Source organism: Saccopteryx bilineata, chromosome 4, assembly GCF_036850765.1.
Source record: "Saccopteryx bilineata isolate mSacBil1 chromosome 4, mSacBil1_pri_phased_curated, whole genome shotgun sequence".
Taxonomy (NCBI): domain Eukaryota; kingdom Metazoa; phylum Chordata; class Mammalia; order Chiroptera; family Emballonuridae; genus Saccopteryx; species Saccopteryx bilineata.
The window spans coordinates 269933214-269955237 of record NC_089493.1 but is presented as its reverse complement, the minus strand read 5'-3'; the positions used below and the strand labels follow the sequence as shown (position 1 = coordinate 269955237).

At 42.4% G+C, this 22024-nt stretch overlaps 1 protein-coding gene across 3 annotated transcripts in view; it reads right to left on the bottom strand.

Moving 5' to 3' along the window:
• The window catches only part of AUTS2 (activator of transcription and developmental regulator AUTS2), a 1187404-nt gene that overhangs the window by 644849 nt on the left and 520531 nt on the right, over nucleotides 1-22024 (bottom strand). For all 3 annotated transcript variants that reach the window (XM_066274625.1, XM_066274627.1, XM_066274626.1), the window contains exons 3-4: nucleotides 17706-17807; nucleotides 4632-4667 (exon numbers count right to left, since the gene is read on the bottom strand). In XM_066274625.1, the coding sequence (XP_066130722.1) occupies nucleotides 4632-4667; nucleotides 17706-17807 (138 nt within the window). The remainder of the gene's footprint in view (nucleotides 1-4631; nucleotides 4668-17705; nucleotides 17808-22024) is intronic.

Genomic DNA, 22024 nt, shown 5'->3' with positions numbered 1-22024 from the left:
CACAGGAGAAGCGCCCATTTGCTTCTCCACCCCTCCGCCGCGCTTTCCTCTCTGTCTCTCTCTTCCCCTCCCGCAGCCAAGGCTCCACTGGAGCAAAGATGGCCCGGGCGCTGGGGATGGCTCTGTGGCCTCTGCCTCAGGCGCTAGAGTGGCTCTGGTCGCAACATGGCGACGCCCAGGATGGGCAGAGCATCGTCCCCTGGTGGGCAGAGCATCGCCCCATGGTGGGCGTGCCGGGTGGATCCCGGTCGGGCGCATGCGGGAGTCTGTCTGACTGTATCTCCCTGTTTCCAGCTTCAGAAAAATGCAAAAAAAAAAAAAAAAAGAAAGAAAAGAAAAATCTCTGGATCACCGAACTTGAACAAAAGCAGGATCCGAGCTATTGGAGACAATGGGCCCAGAATACTTAGATCCCAACCTGGAAGAAGCCTGACAGTTACCCAGAGGAGCAGGCAGAACACGCCATGCTAACACAGGACAGGATCTCCTTAGTACCAGGAACTAAGTGCAGCCCGGCAAGTCCCTCACCCATGGACCAATGGTAGGTCCCGACTGCCATATGGAGTCAAGTGCTTGCAAAGAATGAGCCCAGAACTTTCTGTGATGACACACCAGACCCCTGGCAACCATGAGATGTTTTCACCGGTCTCTTCACTCTACTGCCTTCGGTCACTTCGTTTAGGCGTCCTAGGGCATCCACTTTTCTTTTGGGGGCAACCAAACAGCAAACAGGTGACACAACCTCATAAAACTTGAATATGTTGAACAGGGCTTTTATTGATTGATTGCTATTTAGAAAGACAGAGAGAGGAAAGGAGAGGGGAGGCAGTGGGGGTGAGAGTGAGTGAGAGAGAGAAAGTGCCTTCATTTGTTGTTAACACTTCATTGTGCATTCTTTGGTTGCTTCCTGTATCTGCACTGACTGGGGATCAAATCACAGTCTTGGTGTTTTGGGACCAAGCTCTACCAACTGAGCTAACTGGCCACGGCCTGAACAGGTTTTACTTAACCTCACAGCGCAACCTCTATTAGCCATCTTTAAATACCTCAAGTCTGAGGAATAAAATAAACAAATAACTTTGAATGACAAATTAACCTTCAATCATGTGCATTATAGAATACATCCTCTAGAATTGTTCATTTCAACATTACCATGATCATAAACGACCATAGAAAATAAATTTCATATTTGTTTTACATTTACATACAAAGTAAACAGGTATACAGCTGACCAAACACAGAACACTAGGCTCCTGAGAAAGGTATAAGACTGTAACAAGAATAAAATAATCCCATCCTACAGTGGCACATTGCAAAACTTACTTTTGTCTCAAAATTTCTGATGGTAATGCTCTATTAGCACAACTCTGCAAGCTACTTAGTGAAACCAAGTTCTTTTTTCCGTCACATACTACTGTGGGAATAACAGAAGACAACATTTATTACTTGCTATCATGGAGTTCTGCTCTGTGTACATTAAATATTTTATCTCACCGAGTATTCACAACTCTATTAGGTAGGTGTAGCTGATGCCCAAGTCTCAGGGATATTAAACCCTCTTAAGTCACACTACTAGTCTTCAGTTCATTCTGTCTCTAAGTTAATTATAAACGATGCAAAATAAAATTTCAAATACATATATAAGAAGAGAGTATGTTCATAAACATTGAATTGAAAAGAAAGCGTGTTCACTGCATTAACAGTTAAAAAGAAAAATAAGAAGCCCATACACTCCAACAAGTTTTGGTATTCTTGCCAAAAAAAAAAAAATTAAAGAAAAGAAAATAGATTCCAACTAGTCTATACTTCCATTTATATTTAGAATATGAGCTGGATATGAGTATGTAATGAATGTGTGTGTGTGGGTGTGTGTGTGCGCGCCTGCGCACGCGCACATGTGCGTGCCTGTGTGTATAACACCCACATTATTCAAAAGCTCCCAAAATGTGAAAAGTTTGTTCCAATCCTTCTCTATTTTGCCTTCTTGAAGAATTCCTTGCAATATGCTTATGTAAATACTGTTTTCAGCTGCTGTTCTCATTTTTTCAAATCTTCAGCTTAGAAATGGATTGGAAAAGTGACAGACCTAAGCAGATATCGTTGGAACACAAAACCAAGGAAATATAAACAAATATAACTTAAGTCATCAAAAGCAAAAGATTCTTCTTTAAACCATTTACCTTACCACTACTAATAAGTGAAAATGGAACATACTGACTGTGGATAAGGGTGTGTGTGTGTGTGTGTGTGTGTACACATGCACATGCCCAGACTAGTGCAGGTGTCTATTTTCTTAGCACACACAATTATCAGCATTTTACTTCAGTTCACTCAAAGCTCCACAGGAGCATAAAAATCTAAACAAAAGAAGATTCTGAAGTTGGAGTAATGTTGGGGCAGGGAGAGTATTTAAGAAAACGTTTCCAGGTTGTTTAACCTGACAGGGGAGTGCCTTGAGTTTTCTGATCCCAGAATTCACATTATGATTCAAATACTTAATAGCTCGTTGTCTCTGCAGGTGATTTGCTTCTGTCCACAGTTCAAAGAGATGAAGAGGATTAAGGATAGAGAAAAATATCATCCTTTACTTACCTGATGCCGACACTTCGTTACAGACATAAGTGAATACTATTTGACATTATAGGTCACAAAGCACAGTGCACAGAATATGTTGGCACTAAACTACTGTACATTGTGAGTATACCATTTCCACTGAGAAATGTGAAACTCCCCAAAGTTGAAGCCAGTACCTGAAATTAAGTATTACATGTGACAGTGTTGGAATGAAAACTGCAACAGAAGATACTTTTTGAAGAGGAGTTGGCAATGTATCAGTGGATTTTGCACTTTGATAAGGTAATAATCCCATCATTGGAAACACATTCTAAGTAGAGTCTTTCGCCACAGTTGAGGGCTGAGCATACATCTGGTATGTGTCTTCTCCATGTAAGTTAATATGACTACAAATGTTTTTATAAAAGCCAAGCAATATGAAGAACAGTTTTACCAAAACATGCAAAAACTTTTATACTTATCCAACATTGTGTAAATGTAAAAACCTCTAGGTTTGTAAGTGCAGACTCTTCACTCATAATGTTTGTTAGTGAATAAAAATAAACATTCGTAAAATCAGAGAGAAAAAAAGTGACAAAAAGCATAATAAAATTCTTGATGTTTTAAGAGAGAACTTTTTTCTTCTTTCAGGGTGAGCATACTGGCAATAAAATCATAATAGAATGTTCAGTCTAGAAGCGATCAAGGGCTAAGTTAGTGGCTTTGGCCATGCTCTGCTGAAGAGAGCACAGAGGGAGAATTTAGCTCTTGGAAAGAGAATCGATCCTGGCAGTCTCCAGATTTCACTTGGAACATCACAGCCCACATCCAGCCTGGTGTGAAGAGATGGCAGATGGGATTACTTCTGTTATTTCGGCTGCTGAAGCATCCTGCTCATCTCTGCAAGCATGAATATTCAACCACAATATGGATGGGGGGGGGTAAGTGTGCTGACTGCATTCAGCAGGTACTAAAACGTCTTTATCCTTTTTTCTCACATCATAGATTAATACCAAAAAAAAAAAAATCTACATTCAGAAAATACTACATCCACCACGCTTGAAAAAGAATTGCTATTCAACAACATGATGCTGGTTTTCATATAGTTTTTGTAAATGTACGAAGAGGGATGTGTGGGCAAAGAAAACCAGAGGAATTAGCATGTATGGGAAAGCAACGTAAAGGCAACTAGACTGAATCAGTGATTATCTTCCACTTCCTTCTCTTCTCATGATCCCATGATTAGTTCAGAAAATGCTGAGCTGTGTGCATGGGTCAGGACACAGAGCTGCTGCCCTTCGACCCCACGGCGGGCCCCTGCCCTGGCGGGCTGTCCCGTTCTGTCAATGATACCTCTTTGTGACTATTTTCTATTTACATCTTAGAAAGGATTGTTGCATCCCAAAAGGGCAATTTTGCTATAAATAAATGAAATGACTGTTTGTGACAAATATGGTGACAATACCTGAGGTGTACCACTATCCCTACCCCTCCCAAAGGACAGAGAGAAGTCTAGAAATAAAATAATACACCTATCTTTGCTAAAATGAGGAGTTTACTGAACGCTGAAAAGAAATCTAAAAGGCCACCCAGTTAGACTGTGAAGGGAAACACCCATCCATGAAAACACCAGTTCTCATTAACACTTTCAAGGCGACTGATTGTATTGGGGGGTGGGGACTTCTTCCCAAGAGATTTGAACATTGACTAAAAACCTTAATACATAATCTGAATTCCATCCTCTCCTCGTGACACTTCACACTGAAAAACAGCTGTGTGGGAGGAATGGCTTGAGCCAGGCAGGTTTCCCTGTGTCCCCTCATGCTGCCAGGTAAGGAGCAAATGTCCTGTATGTTGGACACCGGACCGACATTGCAGACCAACTAGATGATCCCCGGGGCCCAGCAAGTTACTTAAGTAAAAAAATAAACCAATTCTTAATAAGAGGCTGGTCATCAGTGTGCTCTTTAGGACTGAGAGGAAATTTCCTAGACGTTTTTCACATCCTAATGGGCACACATGGTGGAAGTCAAGCAAGCCGAGGCAAGGCGCGCGTGTGGAAGTTGAGGTACACTTACGAAGTAGCCTGTCCCCAAGCTGGAAGGAGCTGAACTCTGCAATAAAGCATAAAGACAAAGTGGAAAATCAGCGATGGTCTTTAACACGTTCCAACCCACACAGCTCATTACCAGCCCTTCGCCGGCTTTTCATCGCTCCGTCACAGCGCCGGGGTGTGCTGCCCCTTGTCATCTGCTCCTGATACAAACACCGTGTTGCTTAATTTTCCCCTTTACATCTCTCAACAACTCGGAGATGCTAACGTGCTATTTACTGAATTCCAAGCTTCTGCGGTGGACGTAATTGCCAATTTATTTGACAGGCAGCTGGGTAATGAATTAATGATGGCATTTCGCCCTGCGCTGAGACTAAACAGACACACATCAGCCTGCCTCTCTGACTTGCTGACATTCAATGCCCTGGTCTCAAGCTACGCAGTTTTGTGGCCGCAAAGGGGCAGGCAAGAGGAAAAAGCCCAGACTGAATTGAAAATAAAAAAGCCCGGTGGGTTTGGATGACTTTTCCAGTGTATGACCTACTTGCCAGTTTATTCCCTAAAGGCACCAGTTAGTACACACAGAGCGCTTTTCAAAAATGAGACATTTTGTAAACATAATTAGTAGACGAAAATGCAAAGAATGTGTGGGTAAAGGAAAGCAGTAAAAAGCACCGTTTTTTTTCTCAAGGCTTCAGTCCCAAGAATTACCCATCTAGACTTCCACAGACTGACACGTGGAGACTGAAAAACAGTATGTAGGGCATCGCTTCTTAGGGGAAGGAGGCCAGAAACGGAATGTGGCTTGTGGTTGTGACTGGCTCATGATTCTTTGTTGTAGGTTTGCTTCTTTATTTTCCTACAACATCTCAGTACAAATTCTTTAACTTTTAGGGTTCTCTTTTGTGAAAAATACAGGTCCCAAGCAAGCCTGAAACAAAAAGAACCAGCTGAGGTCCTCACAGAAGGGAGGCCTTCTCCTCGACTGGCCCGGCCGGGCGCTGTGCCTCCCCTGCAGTGGCCCGACTCCCACTCCGTGGCAGCAGTGTGACTCAGTTCACCTGCCGCTCTTCCACCTAAACGTCTGTCCCCGCTCTGCAAACCACAGGTAGCAGGAACCATTTGGTTTACTCATCATTGCTTCCCCAGAGCTGAGCACAATGCCTTACACTCAGGATGTATTTAAAAAGTAGTGATTGAATTAATGAATCTATACATGAATGGATGGATTGTATAGGGGGAAATGGTGAATTTAATAGCTGCAAAAATACAGTAGCTGTATTTCTTCTTGCTTGTCAACTGCTCCTGAGAAGGAACTGTAGTGCTGTAAGTACAAACGGCATTCGTATCAAACAGGGGCAGTGTGCTCCGGGGCATTCCTAAATGCAGCTCCCAAAGCCTAAGTTTCTTCACCTCCCTGTTTCAGACAGGCTCAGGAGAATAAAGGACAGCAGATGTGTGATCTCACTCACTGGCCTTGGTTTAAAAAAATCCTGCCGCATTCTTGATCCCATAAATGCTACATAGGGAGATCCACAGTAGTCATGGAGACAGCTTTCACGGCAGTGATTAGCCATGTGACAGCATCACCTATTTTCAGCACCCACAGCCTTGCATGCAGTGCAGGAAGGCAAAAACCAGGTTAGGTCTCCACCAGCCGGGAGTCATGCCCCTGGGAGGTAAAATCATTTTAGGATGAATTACTCAGAGAAAACATGGAATTTGTTTATTTCATAGGGTTCTTTTCCCCCTTCCTGCAAATGTATTTTATCCCAGTAGAAGTAACCCTCCAACCCACCTCCCCACCCCCCACGCACATATCATCTTATTGTATACCAAAGAAAATTACATACATTAGGTCTCCGGAAGCTCTGTTATACTCATTTTGCATATATATTGTGCATTACTCAAGGAGCTGGATGGAGGAGAGGGCTTTGTTGTGCATATTTGTTCTGGCTATTGTTTATGCAGGTCTGACTGAATGAGGGAACAGTGGGTATCATTTCAATTTCTGATGTCAACATCAAATTACTTATTTAATTTCATGCCTGGCGAAGCATTGTATAGCTACACGCAGAATCATTTCACTTCATTTGTTATGCTGTGTTTTCGTGGCGATTGGCTTGCCTTCCGACTGACAGCTTTAATTAGGACATGAATTTGATTGCACTGCTGAGGAATTAACATAATGCAACAAAGCATTTAAGGACCCTGCTTTACACCCCCCCACACACACACACACAGGCACGCCACACAAACACATCGGACCCTCGCTCACAGTGCAGGTTCGCGAGTCCACGTTTGCTAGAAAGCACACAGAACCTCCAAGTCAGAGACTCCCCACATTTTCCAACCCACTGCGCTCACTTTAAATTTTTTTTTTTTTAAATAGGAAAAGAATTTGTGGCAATAATTTGTGATTTTGGGACCTGGCAGAAAACCCTGTAGAAAAATATTCTTCTAAATCTCCTTTGCCAAATACCCATGGCATTGACATTTCCTACCCTCTTACACTCTTCTGGGCCATATTGTTCTTGGCCGAATGCCAGCTCCCTTCAATCATAGCTGGCAAATTTTAACAGAAACATCTCTGAAATAAAAAGATTTCTCCTTGTCCAGTGCCACACTCCCAAGAACCTGACTGTGGCTTTGTACTCCATGGGACACCAACCCTCCTGGATAAAAGGATCACCGTGAAATACAGGTAACAAGTTCTGAGACCAGCAACAGGGCAGGAGTCAGGCTCAATGACAGCTCCTGACATGCATCGCACCCCTGGGGCCTTGCTCTCCAGAAGATCTCGGTCACATAGGCCTAATCTCAGCCTGTGCCCAAAGATAGCTGCAAATATTTGTTAACATTAAACTCCTCAAGTCACAGTTCCATGAATACCCCAAACCATGGGCAACAATAAGTGATGCTACAAAAATGGAATGTTTAGAAACACCTTTTTACTTGACAGGTGTCCCATCAGTGATGTGTTTACAGATGTGCGTTTAGAGATTGGTACTGCCTTCTCATGTCATAGAAACAGAGGCGGGTAACCAGAGGGAAAGGCCTAACCCTGACCCCTGAACCACTGGATGAAATAAAGTCGTTCTCAACTATTTCTAGTAAGAGGAGGGGTCTTCGTTTCTCTTGCTTAAAAAGAGAAAGCCATCTGTCCACACTATATAGCAAAAGTACCCAGAGAATCTAGAAAAGCCCATGAGTCCAAACTGAGGCTGAAAAGAGATTTTAAAAAAAATGCAACAAACAAAGGCACACAACAGCACTTGAAATAACATATACCAATGTTTAAGCAAATTCTTCCTTTGAATAATGAAAAGGCCTTTGTTCTTACGTCTTCAAGTGAAAGGATTGCCAGTCCATTCATATTTGCAAGGCACTAGGTAGAAATTGGAGGTATAGAGAGACTGAGAAAATAGAGTGGGAGAAAGTGTTTAGCAGTTTGCATTAGCAGACAAGAATATCAGAAAACGCCAGCCCGCTGACTGTGTGATACGTGGTCTCTGGGCTCATTATAAGCCATCTCCTGTTTAACATGGCCTTTTCTTTCTGCTATGTTACTTCTTTTTTGCAGATTTGACCACTGCTCTAGCAATCTCTGCAAATTACCCACCTCGATCTCATTAGGTAGCAAAGGAGAGCTTTCTCACAAACACACTCGGCCTCCATCTCCAAGCTACCCTGGGCTGCTGGAATTGTAATAGGATGCGCAGTTGAAAGACATCTTCCAGGAGGGAGAATGTTGCTGCTGACATTCAAGTCTGCAAGTGGATATTCATTAAATGCTCATTCTCCTCTTTCTCACTGCCCCCCATCTGACTTTCCCTCCATCTCTGTCACTGAGCTATCATTGAAGCTACTCATTAAACTCGCAAAGTTAACATTTCTGTGTTAACAGCTTACCTACAACAAGGGATTTCAAAATTGATTATCCATCTAAAATGGATGTGCTCCATTCATTAGAGATCTACACAGAGAGGCCACAGCTACTGTTACAGCTCTCTGGGAATGAAATGGATGTGTGCTCCACCCTAGATGAGATGTGTGCTCTGGCCCTAGGGCTAATTTAAATAGAATATTTAAAATTGTTCCAAATCACCAATTGTGTCTGACATCCCTGCCTACCCACCCCCACGTTAATGCTTCTCTCTCCTGGGAGTGAAAAGCACAAGGACTATATGGCCAAGTACATTTCTTGCAAAGGTCATGAAGCAAGCTTATTTATGGATTTTCTGTAGTGTTTTAGGGAACAGTGACAATTAAAAGAACCTGAAATCTTAATTCTAAGAAACCCGTCTTCGGGATCAGGGCACTAACAGCTGACAAAGATGCAAAGCAGTGTATCGGGCTGGGGAAAGGAGCTGCCGGGAAAATTCAAGTCAAGATGGAGGGAGGGCAACAACGTGGACAAACAGCGTCAGGTATTGAGGCATCTGGTTGCTTCCAGCCTCAATTTTCCAACCCTTTGTCATAGCCGCTTCAGCCCCCATCAGCTTTATACTCGAGGGCCTGTCAGGTTCCCTCGCTGATTTCATTCTTTATCTGCAGTCTTTCATGTAAGAGGCCCAGATTTTTAAAGTAAAAATTATAACGACATTCCTTTAAACATTTTCAAGAGGCTCTTAAAATAATAAATTATAGTGGGTTGAACAGGACCCCCTTATCATTCAGAATGTGATTGTGAGGGTTAATTTTATGTGTCAATTTGACAAGGTCACTGGGTACCAAGATGTTTGGTCACACCTTCTTGTGATTGTGAGGGTTAATTTTATGTGTCAATTTGACTAGGCCACTGGGTACCAAGGCGGTTGGTCACACATTCTTCTGGGTGGTACTGTGAGGGTGTTTTGGGGTGAGTTTAACATTTCAATAGACGGACTTGAATAAAATATACTGCCCCCTCATGAATGTGTGTGGTCCTCATCCAGTCATTTTAATAAAAGACAAAAAAATAATCATCCTCAGAATAAAACAGAATTCCTCTGTCTGACTGTCCTTCAAGCTGGAACATCAGTTTTTTCCTGCCTTCAGACTCAAATGGAGACACTGACTCTTCCTGGGTCTCAAGCAGTTCAGTGTTCGGGCTGGAACTAATCTGCTCTCCTGGGTCTCTGCCTGCCGGACTGCAGAGCCGGAGACTGGTCAGCCTCCACAGCTGTGGATGCCTGTGCATCCCACTGGTCGTGTTCCTCTTGAAATACTGGACTGATACAATGACCTTGTTTAGAAGGTCTTTAAGTGGAGGTCATACTGAATTAAGTAGTCCCTAAATCAAATGACTCTGGTCGCTACTGAGGCGGGGAAGATGCACAAAACTACAACCAAAGTAGAAGGTCACGTGAAGACAGAGGCAGACACTGGGCCAATGCAGTGAAAAGCCAAGGAATGCCAAGGATTGCAGAAGCCACCAGAAGCTAGGAGAGGTAAGAACAGGGATCACGGACCTGCTGCCACCTTAACGCTGAACTTCCTGCTTTATAAACTATGAGATAATATAATTCTGGTGTTTTAAACTACTCATTTTGTGGTCACTCATTACAGCAACCCAGGGAACTAATATGATAACTAGCTTCCTTACCACAGGCCAAGGGAGAGACAGAGGCCTTCATCGCAGGTCTGGATTGATTTTCTTCTGAAATACAGAGCAGCTCACTGCTGGTGGAGCCGGTATCTGCTTCTCTCTCCACAGAAGCAGTGAGGTCAGTGGTGAGCCCCCTATGCCTGCTCTGCACACTGCCCTTTGCTCTAGTCGGCAAGCATGTCACGCTCGCTCTGATGCAGGGCCCTGAGCCTGTTCTTATTGCCAGCAACGTCTTTCCGACAGATCTCCCCACGGCTACCTCCTCCTCTTTATTCAGGCTTCAGCTCAAACGTCACCTACACAGAAAGGACTAATCCAATCACCCTAGCTAAATTAAAACAGCAATACACACCGGCCCACCCCTCATTACTGCTGTGTTTACCTCATAAAGTAAGTTCTATCAGAAATCAGTTTCCTGTTTGCTCACGGGCTTGTTGCCTGCCTCCCCCAATAGAACAGACTCTCCAGGACGGCAGTGACTTCATCCTGGTCACCACTCAACCGCAAGTGCCCAGAACTGGGCCTGACATGTAAAAGGTACTGAGAAATATTTCTGCACAGTCAAAACACTGACATTTCCAGGAAAACACATACATATGTGGCGTAGGAAAGGAAAAAGGCATATGCAAACTTTTAGAGAGGAAAAAATGCGGCTTGGATAAAAATAAAGAGGAAAAAAGAAAAGAGAATAGCAATATTCCTTCCGAGGTTTTAGATGTTTTCCCCCTAAACTACAGGGAAGCTCACTTCTGCTCCCCCTGAACGCAGCCCTTCGACACAGCCCAGAGCAACACCTCTACACAGGCGGGGGGCTGGGGGGGAAGGGAAGACGGGCGAGACGCTTGCCTGGGCGCACAAACGATGGTGAGATAGAGAAATCAGTAAAACCCCTAAAACCTAAAAGAAAAACTAAAAGCAGAAAAAATGCATCAACTGTGATCATATTAAAGGAACTAAAAAGCTACAGACCAGTGAGAGCGGAGAACTCTTTAGCACAAGACTTAGGAGAATCCAATCCCTTCTCACTCTTCTCTGGAATGTTTCAAACAATCCTTTCAAGGTCTTGAACACTTAGAAAGTGCTAAATATATTTCTTTCTCATAACAGACACCTGGCCCAGAATTCTCTCAAAGAGAGAGTCATATCCATATGACTGATCTGAATAAAGTACTAAGTGAGAGTACTTCCACAGGGTGGTGGGGAGGGTTTGCTGTAACGCATGACATTGGGGCTGGCAAAGGCAAAAACAAAGGAAAAAGAAGAGGAGGAAACGAAAGCAACCCAGGCAGAACTTGAAAGTGTGTGATATTTATGCAAACAAAAGTGGTCCAGGGGTACTCCATGTAAGTTACAAGAACAGGAAGTAGAGGGGCAAAGATAGCTTCGTCCTTCCTCTTGGAGAGCTCTGCAGATAATCCTCAGAAGTGTAGACTTTGTGCAAAAGATCATAAACAAGAAAGTGTAACTGTGAGCTCTCACTCTCAGGGAAACAATCCTGGAAGCATTGTAGATCAGTGGTTTTCAGTATTTTTACACTTGGGGACTGGTGAAAATAGGAGATTTTGGGGACTGCTAAGGCAAAAATTACCGAGCATAAGCAAATCCAACTAAGATCATTGGACTCCAACTAAGCGAATCCGACTAAGATCATTGGATCTATAATCTTCACACAATGTCAGGGAGGCTCACTGTTTTGCAGGCCAGCATGAGATGTCTAGTGGACCAGTCTGCAGACCAGCGGTTGAAAAACACTGCCGTAGAGCACAGCACAAAGGAAATAAAGACTGGGCGGATGACTCCACTGATAGAAAACACAGAGATCATCTGTGAGGCAAATGGTGAGCACTGGAAGTATCATTAGTGTCAAGACGAGGATACTCACATCCAAACAGCTCTTCAGAAATGTGATCAGTAGAGAAAGGAGAGTAACCAAGTGAACAGGCTAAGTGACGCGGAGGAAAGCACAGAGCCTGACTGAGAATACTAGCTCTGGGACTGCCCAGTACCAGGACAGGGAGACACCAGGGACAGTCCCAGAGTGAGAAAAGGTAACTAAGGAGACACAGGGATAATGAGGGTTTCGTTTGGGAGTAGCTTCACGTTTGTCATGACTGAGGTAGGCAGACCTTGTCAAGCTGACAGTTACAAGGACATTTAAATTAAAAAGAGTAGAGAAGGTTGCTAAGGTAAGTTCTAAGATGCAAAAAAGAAAGAGGATGAATATTTTTGAGCACAGAGGATGTGCTATGAGCACCAAGAACAGTGTGTTACTGATTCAAATACATAGTAACAGGTAGGTGAAATTACATCCATTTCACAGATGAAAAAATTAGGGCTTAGAAAGAGCAAGCACTTACCTCAAGGTCACACAGATAAAGAGCTAAATTGCGTTTAAAACCTGATGTGTTTTTAACGAATGCCCATGATCGTTTCATAATTTGAGACTTTGATTTATTTACCAAGATTATAAATTTAGTCCCCAAGTTTTGACTATTTCCTCAGCAGCAAAATTATACATATAATTTTGTGTTTTCCTCCTGAATAACTCATCATGAACACTGATATAGTCCAGTATTCCCCTTGACATTTTTTTTTTAGTGACTAATATAATAGTTACTATGCATCCCCGATGTGGACAATCCGAAAGTCCTTATAGACAAACATTCCCTCCCAGCAATACGGCTTGGAAATACATAATTTAGAAAAGCCAAGCACATTTGGTTTTTAAGGTTTTATCACATAGGTCAAATCCTTAAACTATAGTGGAACTCTTTATTCTTACTCCTCTGGCCTAATTAAAAAAAAAAAGGCTGAACTAATACAGTATCTTTATTAGCTGCACTTGCGAGTAAGTCTCAACTGCCAAAGCTTCTAACAATATCATTAAACATGAGTGGAAGACCTCTGGGAATTTTTATCTCAGCTGGAAAACCAGCAATGGGCTTGATGAACTAACAGGGACTGAATCTACTCTCAGTAGCTGAAGCTTAAGTTACTGAAGAACCAGACAAACTATATGAAAAAACATTTTTTCAGAAACTGGGCAACAGGACAGTGCAGGACAGTGATCACACAACTGCCCCCAGTTACTGCCTGGGAGTTTCACTACACGGAGGGGGTGGGGGGCGGCCCCTGAGGAGCCCAGCAGTGCTCCTGATAAAGCTGATAATCAGAGAACACCAAGGCAGCTGGAATAGGCGAAACAGGAGATGGGAGAGATGAAGGCTTCATAGAGAATCCCAGAACCTGAAGAAGGTTCCCATCCAGGCTCTACCTGAGCCCACATGAGCACGTCTGTGGGCGGAAAGGAACTGAGGCCAAGGAGAAAACCCCTGAACAGGAGCAGGTACAACCATCCCAGAGCTCCCACAGGGCAAGGAATCCTTGGTATTCCCCAAACCCAGAGTGGAAAAACCTTGTAAAACCCTCAAGAATCAGGCAGAGTATTCAATACTGGGGAATATTAGCTATGCAATAAAGGCCGTTTCTACGTTTCCTTTCATCTTTTAATAATGACTTTGCAAAAGTATAAATTTTAATAATTAATAAGCATGATGAACTCAAAGTACTTTGTAGACTGGCAGGATTGTTACAACCCTAATATTTTAACATTATTTCTATTATGCCAAAATATATATTGATACATATATAACATAAAGTTTGATATTTTAACCTATTTAAGTGTGCAATTCAGTGATACTAATTATTCACAACTCCTGTAAAACTATTTCCTCACCCCAAACAAACTTGGTAACCATTAAGCAATAACTCCCCCACCTCCACCCCCACCACTGGTCCCTAGTAACTCCTATTCTACTTTCTGTCTCTAGGAGTTTGCATATTCTAGATACCTCAGATTAGGTGGAATTATACAATATTTGCTTTAAAGTTCATCAGTGTAACACGTACAAGAGCTTCCTTTCCTCTTACGGGTGAATAACGTTCCACTCCCCCGATGTGCCACTTTTGGTTTATCCAGTCAACTGTCGATGGACAGTTGTGTTGTTTCCACCTTTTGGCCATTGTAAGTAAGGCTGGAATGAACTGGCATATAAACATCTGAGAACCTGTTTTCAATTTGTTCCAGTACATACCCTAGACATGGAGTTGGTGGGGATGTGGTAAATCTGCAGTTAGCTTTTTGAGGAACTGCCTACGTACCCGCAGGGGCTGCACCATTTCACATTCCCGCTAGCATGTACAAAGGTGCCAATGTCTCCATATCCTTGCCAACACTTTTTATTTCCCTCTTTTAAAAAAATAATTAAAGCTATCTTAGTAGATACGAAACGATCTTTTATTATGGTTTATATTTGCATTTTCCTGATGACCCATGAGGATGAGCATCTTCCATATGCTTACTGGCTAACTGTGTATCTTCCTTTGCACAAATGTCTATGCAAGTCCTCTGCCCATGTGTGAACTGGGTTGTTGGTTATTCAGTTGTTGGAGTTCTTGACATCTCTAGATAGTAAACATTGATCAGTCATATGATTTGCAAATATTTTCTCCCAATATGTAGGTTTTCTTCTCACCTTCTTAATAATGCCCTTTGATGCACAAAAGCTTTTAATTTTGATAAAATAAATGAAACGTTTTTATTGTCCTTTTTGTTGCTCATGGCTATGTGTCATATCTAGGAATCCACTGCCAAATTCAAGGTCATCAGTATCTACCCATATGTTTTCTTCTAAGAGTTTTACGGTTTTAACTCTTCTACTTAGGACACTGATTCATTTTGAGCTAGTTTTTGTACACGGTGCAATGCAGGGCCCAACTTCAGCCAAAGCCAGCTGTTCAGCTCCATCTGTGGCCGGGAGAACTTCCCAGCCGGAGGCACTAGGCTCTCATGTCAACAGTGTTTTGGGCAGAGATGTACGGGTTTATTTCTGGGCTCTCGATTTTGTTTCATTAGTCTATATGTTTATCCCGATGCTATTACCATACTGTTTATCACTTCAGCTTTGCAGTAAAATGTGAAATTAGGAAGAATAAGTCTACTAAATTTGTTAATCTTTTTCAACTTTGTGTTTTCTGCTAGGGACCTCAAGTCAGGTAATTGAGAATCTGCTTTTCCCTTTTCTGCTAAAAAAAAAAAAAAGACTATTGAAATTTTCATAGGGATTACATCAAATCTGTAAATTGCTTTGGGTAGTACTGGAATCATAACAATATTAAATATTCCTACATATGAACATAGGCTATTGTTTGCCAATTTTTTTTTGGTCTAATAGAAAATAAGTTCAGGGCAACCAGTTAAAAGATCTCAATGACTGTATAATGCTGTACTTTTACCCCCTGACCTAATAATGTGGACTTCATTTCTCTACTCTGTGATGAAATTATGACTGACTAATCCTGGACAAATCTAGAGGGTCAGTAAGAGCGTATATTAAAAGCAAAACAAGGCCCTGGCCGGTTGGCTCAGTGGTAGAGCATCGGCCTGGTGTGCAGGAGTCCCAGGTTTGATTCCCGGCCAGGGCACACAGGGGAGGTGCCCATCTGCTTCTCCGCCCCTCCCCCCTCCTTCCTCTCTGTCTCTCTCTTCCCCTCCTGCAGCCAAGGCTCCATTGGAGCAAAGTTGGCCCGGGCGCTGAGGATGGCTCTATGGCCTCTGCCTCAGGCACTAGAGTGGCTCTGGTTGCAACAGAGCGGTGCCCCAAATGGGCAGAGCATCGCCCCCTGGTGGGCGTGCCCGGTGGATCCCGGTCAGGCGCATGCGGGAGTCTGTCAGACTGCTGCCCCATTTCCAATTTCAGAAAAATACCAAAAAAAAAGCAAAACAAAATCTCAGAAGAACAGCTATACTGCTCACAAAAATTAGGGAATATTTTATAGTTTCATATTCATTTTGAAATATCTCTTAATTTTTGTGAGCAGTATACTTATTAAATAATGTTAACAACATAGGTAATAAACACTGTTATAGTTTTGTTATAATTTATAGTTCTATCTCAAAATTAATAAAACAAACACAAAGATATATCGTTATATACACATATGCATACATCAAAGACTGAGTTAACCCTTTGAGTAGTACGAACATTCGTGTACGTTCTCGTGCTTCCTGACCATCCAAAGTACAATCGTAACAAAAATGTGTAAGGCAACATTTAAAAAGAGGCAAATGTATGTTCTTCTTGTTTCCATAAATTGGTTATCAAACAAATATGATTTTAACTTAATAAAACAGTACCTGGAACTAATTTTATTTTTTGAAAAAAAAACAAACCTCACTCCTGGGGGTTAGTGAGCATGAAAAAAACTCACTACTCAAAGGGTTAATTGATATTACTCAATATTAAAGGAAGAAGAAGTGATTATATATAAATAAGATATGAAGAGTACTACAGAAATAATTATCCTCTGCTATTCCACTTCTTTTAAGAATTCCATGTTCCATATATCAAACATCACCCTAAACCTCACAAACTTTCCTGAGAGGTGTAAGAAGGTGGTTGAGGCTTGGGGCTGTCCACCTTGGCTGATGGAGAAAGGGTTGGGAAAAGATTTTTATAGGAATGAGTCAATGTGCTGCAATGGTCTCCAACTTTTTATGCTATGAACACATCTCAGTTAAAAAGTTTTGAGCACATTCCTAAGATATGTGTGTTTATCACTTAGAGATAAGAACTACTCCCTGCTTATTAAATTGGATATTAGTAAAGTTTACTTTCTTATTTTGGACAAAAAAAAAAAAGTACTAATAATGCACTGGGTCATCTTATACATTAAAATGAAGGCAATTACTTTAGACAAAAAAGAGGAAGACAAGAGGCGATGGGTTTGCTCCTATTACACATCCTACCTCTGCTCCTTCTTCTAGAAACTCAGAGACAGAACTGCAGTCTTCTTCCTTAAGAGTATTGTCTAGCTAATCGGTTAACGTGCCTGTGTTGGGATCAATAATAAAAATTTCTACCTACTTGATCTATTTTACAAGAAAGTTTCTAAGTGTGGTAGTGAGGGGCAAAGATGGCTCAGAATCCTGTTATACGACACAACAGGGAGAAGGCAAGCGAATCCACAGGAGGCCTGGTAGTTCTCAGAGTGGAGAAGGGGAATCAGGCCCACCGGTGGACAGGAGGCTGGAGAGCTGGCAGCTCCCTCAAGGGGCAGGGTGTGTTCTCACAGGGTTTCTGCCCCGGAAATGGGCAGCGCTGCACCGGGAGCTGGTATCACTCGACTACAGGCTATCTGTTATTTCTTCACCCACGGGATTGGCAATAATCCCTTTCTGTCCTTTTATTTCTGTTGGAAGGGGTGACTAACCAGCCACTTACCTGGCAGGAGCAGGAACTGAATTTCCTGACTGTTACTAAGGTGACAAATAACACCCACCTACCTTATAATTTGTCAAAACACATTTTAGGCCCCATCAGAAAATGGAATGACATCAAGAATAGGTAAGCGGTTGCATCTGGATATACAAAGCGATACGAGGGATACAGAGTTGGGGAATGTGTGGTTCTTGTGGGTTTGTCTGTGTGTTTGTTTTTTAACACTTACGTCGCTGAGCCGTTCCCGAGAGCTGCTCCTGTGGAAGCCCTTGGACTCTCCACTGGCGCTTTCACTGTCGCTGTCCCTGCAGCTGTTCTGTCCTGGCTTGAGCTGAAGACAAAAGAAAAGAGAAACAGAAAAGAGTCAGTGGTCCCCTTGCAGAACTGCTTCTCCATCCTCGTCCCTCAGCCTTGACCAAAGCGGGCAACTGAAGGTCGTGATCCCTAACAGTCTTCTCGGTTACCGAGCAGTGCCCCGCAAGCTGCCACAGGAAGGAACACAGAGGGAAGGACAACCAAAACATTTACCATAAAATGCTGGTGGGGATGAAAGAGAGAGACGCTTGGAAAGTCAACAAAGGTCCATACATCTTGGAAAGTCATCTTCCCTCAGATTTTCCCTCTATTCCATGGTGATTTTTGGTCAACAATACAAAGACCCAGATCACTGAATAAGCTAAAGCCAGATTACACTAACAATAATTTCCCACCTTATTTCTTATGTCCTCTCCTGAAAACAAGAAACAACGAGACAGAACAAAACCCAAAGTTTACTTATCCTGGGAGAAAATGAGGAGATGCTGAATGGTATCCTTGAACCACTGGAAAGACACTTAACTACCCTGTTTGCTGTGACACGATTCTGTAGATCTAATAATGCTAGAGAGTTAAAAGTACCAGATTAAGACCCACAGTTGAAGTAATTAATACAGCACTGATTCAACAAATAGGTATTAAGTCAACAAGAGCCTGGTAATAAGCACTAGAGATATGGTGCTAACTTAAAAAAAAAAAGTCTCTGATCTAAGCTTACATTTTAGACATTTCTACATGTTTATGCAGCTCTGGTTTTCCACTTTAAAAATGAACAAACACAGAGAATTGCAAACATCAGTCTATGTGATTTAATCACACACATATGGAAGATCAGTCTATGATGTATGTCACCACCAACAGCATTTGGAGAGATCCCAAGAATCAGATGCAGGTTACAAGATGTAGCTCCTTTACAATGTTCTCAATCAAGCAAAAGAAAGTGCAAGACATGACAGTGTAACACCACGAGGACATGCTTACTCAATGAAAACCAAAGAGTAGCCAGTGACATTCCAAGGAGAAGTGATTTCTGAAGCTACAGGTTTTCAAAGAGGACAGAGCTCATACAGCCGAGAGGAGGGAAGACACTCCTGATGGGAGAAAGGCAGAGAGCAAAGGCACGGAAAGCAACCTGCCAGGAAATAATCAGGGTCTTCTAGAAAATAGAGTCCTTCTGGAAGGGGGGGGGATAGGCAAAAATCTTAGAGAGGGGTGCATGGAACAGACCATATACAGTCTTAAACACAACACAAACCCCATAATTCTGGGCAATAAAGCAGAAGAAGTAACAGGAAGCAAAGTATTGGTCTGCAGGTTTTCATATGGCTCTGGGGCCAAGGGGTAGATGAACCAAGGTGAATGGAGAATGAATCTGTATTAGCATTTCTTGTACTTTTAATGTGCTTCCTTCTTTATTTATTTATTTAAATTGAGAGGAGGGGAGGTAGTAAGATAGACTGCTGCATGTGCCCTGACCGGGACTCATCCAGCAACCCATCTGGGTCCAATGCTCAAATCAACCAAACTATTTTTAGTGACTGAGGTTGACAGTTGAAGCAATCGAGCCACTGGCTGCAAGAGGGGAAGAGAGAGAGAAGGCACAGACAAAGGGAAAAACAAGCAGATTGCCACTTCTCCTGTGTCCATACACTGGGCTGACACTCTGTCTACTGAGTACACTGGCCAGGGCCTAATGTGTTTCTTTCAAGAGTGCACTTCAGACCTGGCTTTGGATCATACCATCTAACTAGCTATCTCCGGATCCCCACTATGCAGAGCATTCTTTTTGGCTTTCAACCTTTGCACAAGGCCACTTTTATCACCTCCTTCCAAAAAAAGGCTTGCAGGGGTGTTCTCCAGGAGTCTTCTCAAATGGAGCCCCCAAAAGTGATGCTAATTTTACTTTGTATCCTCCTGAGCCCTCAAGTACTTAGCTTCCTCCTGAGTCACAGCTAAAGATAATTCTCAGTTAATTCAGATGCAAGCTCTCTGAGCCTCTTCTTATTACTATGGAACAAGAGTTCAGAATATTGTCATTCTCTTCAACTTCTCATTTTTATACTTATAATAAAAGGGGATTTAATGTAAAATGAATATCATTTTCTCTCCATTTCTTGGCTATGTCCTGTCCATTTCTGCCCTCCCCTGTCTCACACGAAATGCCCTCTCTGTCACGCTCCCCCTCACCTTTTCTCTGTGCTCTTCAGGTCAAGATTTCTTTAAAGCTCAGACAGTATAGCCTCCACTATGGTCTCTGAAGAACTCTTTCTTTCTATATGTATATTTAACACATGCCCTCACAATTATAGCTAGCATATCATTCAGTAGTGGAAGTTCTAGATGAAAACAGACTGCAGAATTTGTACTGATGATAAAATCGTCACATGGAGAGGGCCCCCTAATTCATAAGCGATGTCGGAAATCTTATCCCATTGAACCTCTGAGTTACATAAAGATAGGTGGAGCTACCTCCAATGTATGGATGGAAAAAAACCCACACAAATAAGCCCATGATGTGCTCAGAGGTAGGCATGAATTCTAGGACTAAACCCACGTCTCCACTGCATACTGCTCACTCCATTCAATTCTTAGTGCCCCGTGGACATTTTATGTTCCGTGTAGAAATGCTGAGTGTGCTGTTCGTTAGTATCTCCATGGCATATATTTTTAATACATCTGTGCTACCTGACTGCATTCATGGAGAAAGACACCTTACATGGTGATCTTCGATCAAGAGATGTTTATAAAAACTCAGTCGCCCAACTAGGATGAAAAACAAGCCTCCACGGGATAATGGGTATACAGCCGTGAAGATCTCTCCTACTACCCTATTGGCTCAGCACAATGTGGACTTCGCATCTGGAGGTTTGCCATGTTTTTCCACGGGAGGAAAATGATACGAGGCCCAACCATAGACTCCAGCGGCGTTGAAGTCAATTATCTGACTAGATGTTGATGTGGGCTGAGGGCGAACCCCAGGACAGACCGACATGAAGCGGTTTGCTAGTCTTCCCTGTGCCCCACCAGCAACAGCGCTTCAGCACGTTTTTCTTCAGAGAGTCTTACATAAAATCCACCCCCACATTACCCCCTTCTCCTCCAAAGCCAGGCTCAAGTTTAAAGGAAACTTAGGATTTTAAGCTGTCAGACAGCTCAATATTTCAAAGGAATGGATTGACTACTGTAAGTACTAAAGCTAAACCACACGATTTCAGGCAAAAGAAGTATTCATTCCTAATCCCATGAATACATTTAAAACTGGCATTTTCAGCCACATCCAAAGGATCATTTGGGGTAGCATAACTAACTCAGAAGCTGTGATCCTTCATCTGAAATTCCCAGCTATTACATACAACCAAAAAGCATTACAAAGGCCAGGTGCTGGCTTAAACATTTAAAGACCTAAGAAAAATCAATCTGCTTACATTGATTTTTTCTAGCATCCATGGCAGCTCTGTTATAAGAAAGCGTTGGTTGTAACTGATGCTATAAGATTCCTTACTTCAGCACCTCATTTACTTAAAAATTGCTGTAATTCATTCTCTAGTTTCAGAACTTTCTTCCCACCATGCTATTATGTATATATTTAGTCATTAGAATTAAAAACAAAACAAACAAAATGAAAGGACAGTAGCATCTGGTACAAGTGGAAGTAATTCTGTCACTAAGATTAACATCTTTTATAAATATAAGAAGCCATTTCATTTTTTTTTTCATTTGATTTGTCAACAATATAGTCTCCAAATTCTGAAACTGTGACCTCATTGCAGACTCAACTGTTTATTGACGGCGAATTAGGAAAATAACGGTCCATGGTTTTATCACTGCTCATGAACGTGTGACAGAGCCCCGTCACCCCGGGTGAAGGCAGAGCGACTCCGCACATCGCCAAGGCAGATCTGTGCGCCAGGCAGGCTGTTCTCTTCAGCTCGAGAATGGAGGGTTCTACCAAGATGTCAGCTGCTCAGCAGGTGTCATTAACCCTTCAAACAAAATTTAAGAAGATATCCCACTTTTAGGAATTTACCCCAAGAACACCAGAGCACTGTTTGAAAAGGAGAAATGCACCTCCATGTTTATGGCAGCATTGTTCACATTAGCAAAGATCTGGAAACAGCCCAAGTGTCCGTCAGTGGATGAGTGGATTAAAAAGCTGTGGTCCATATACACAATGGAATTCTATGGGGCCATGAAAAAGAAATAAATCTATCTTACCTTTTGCGACAACATGGA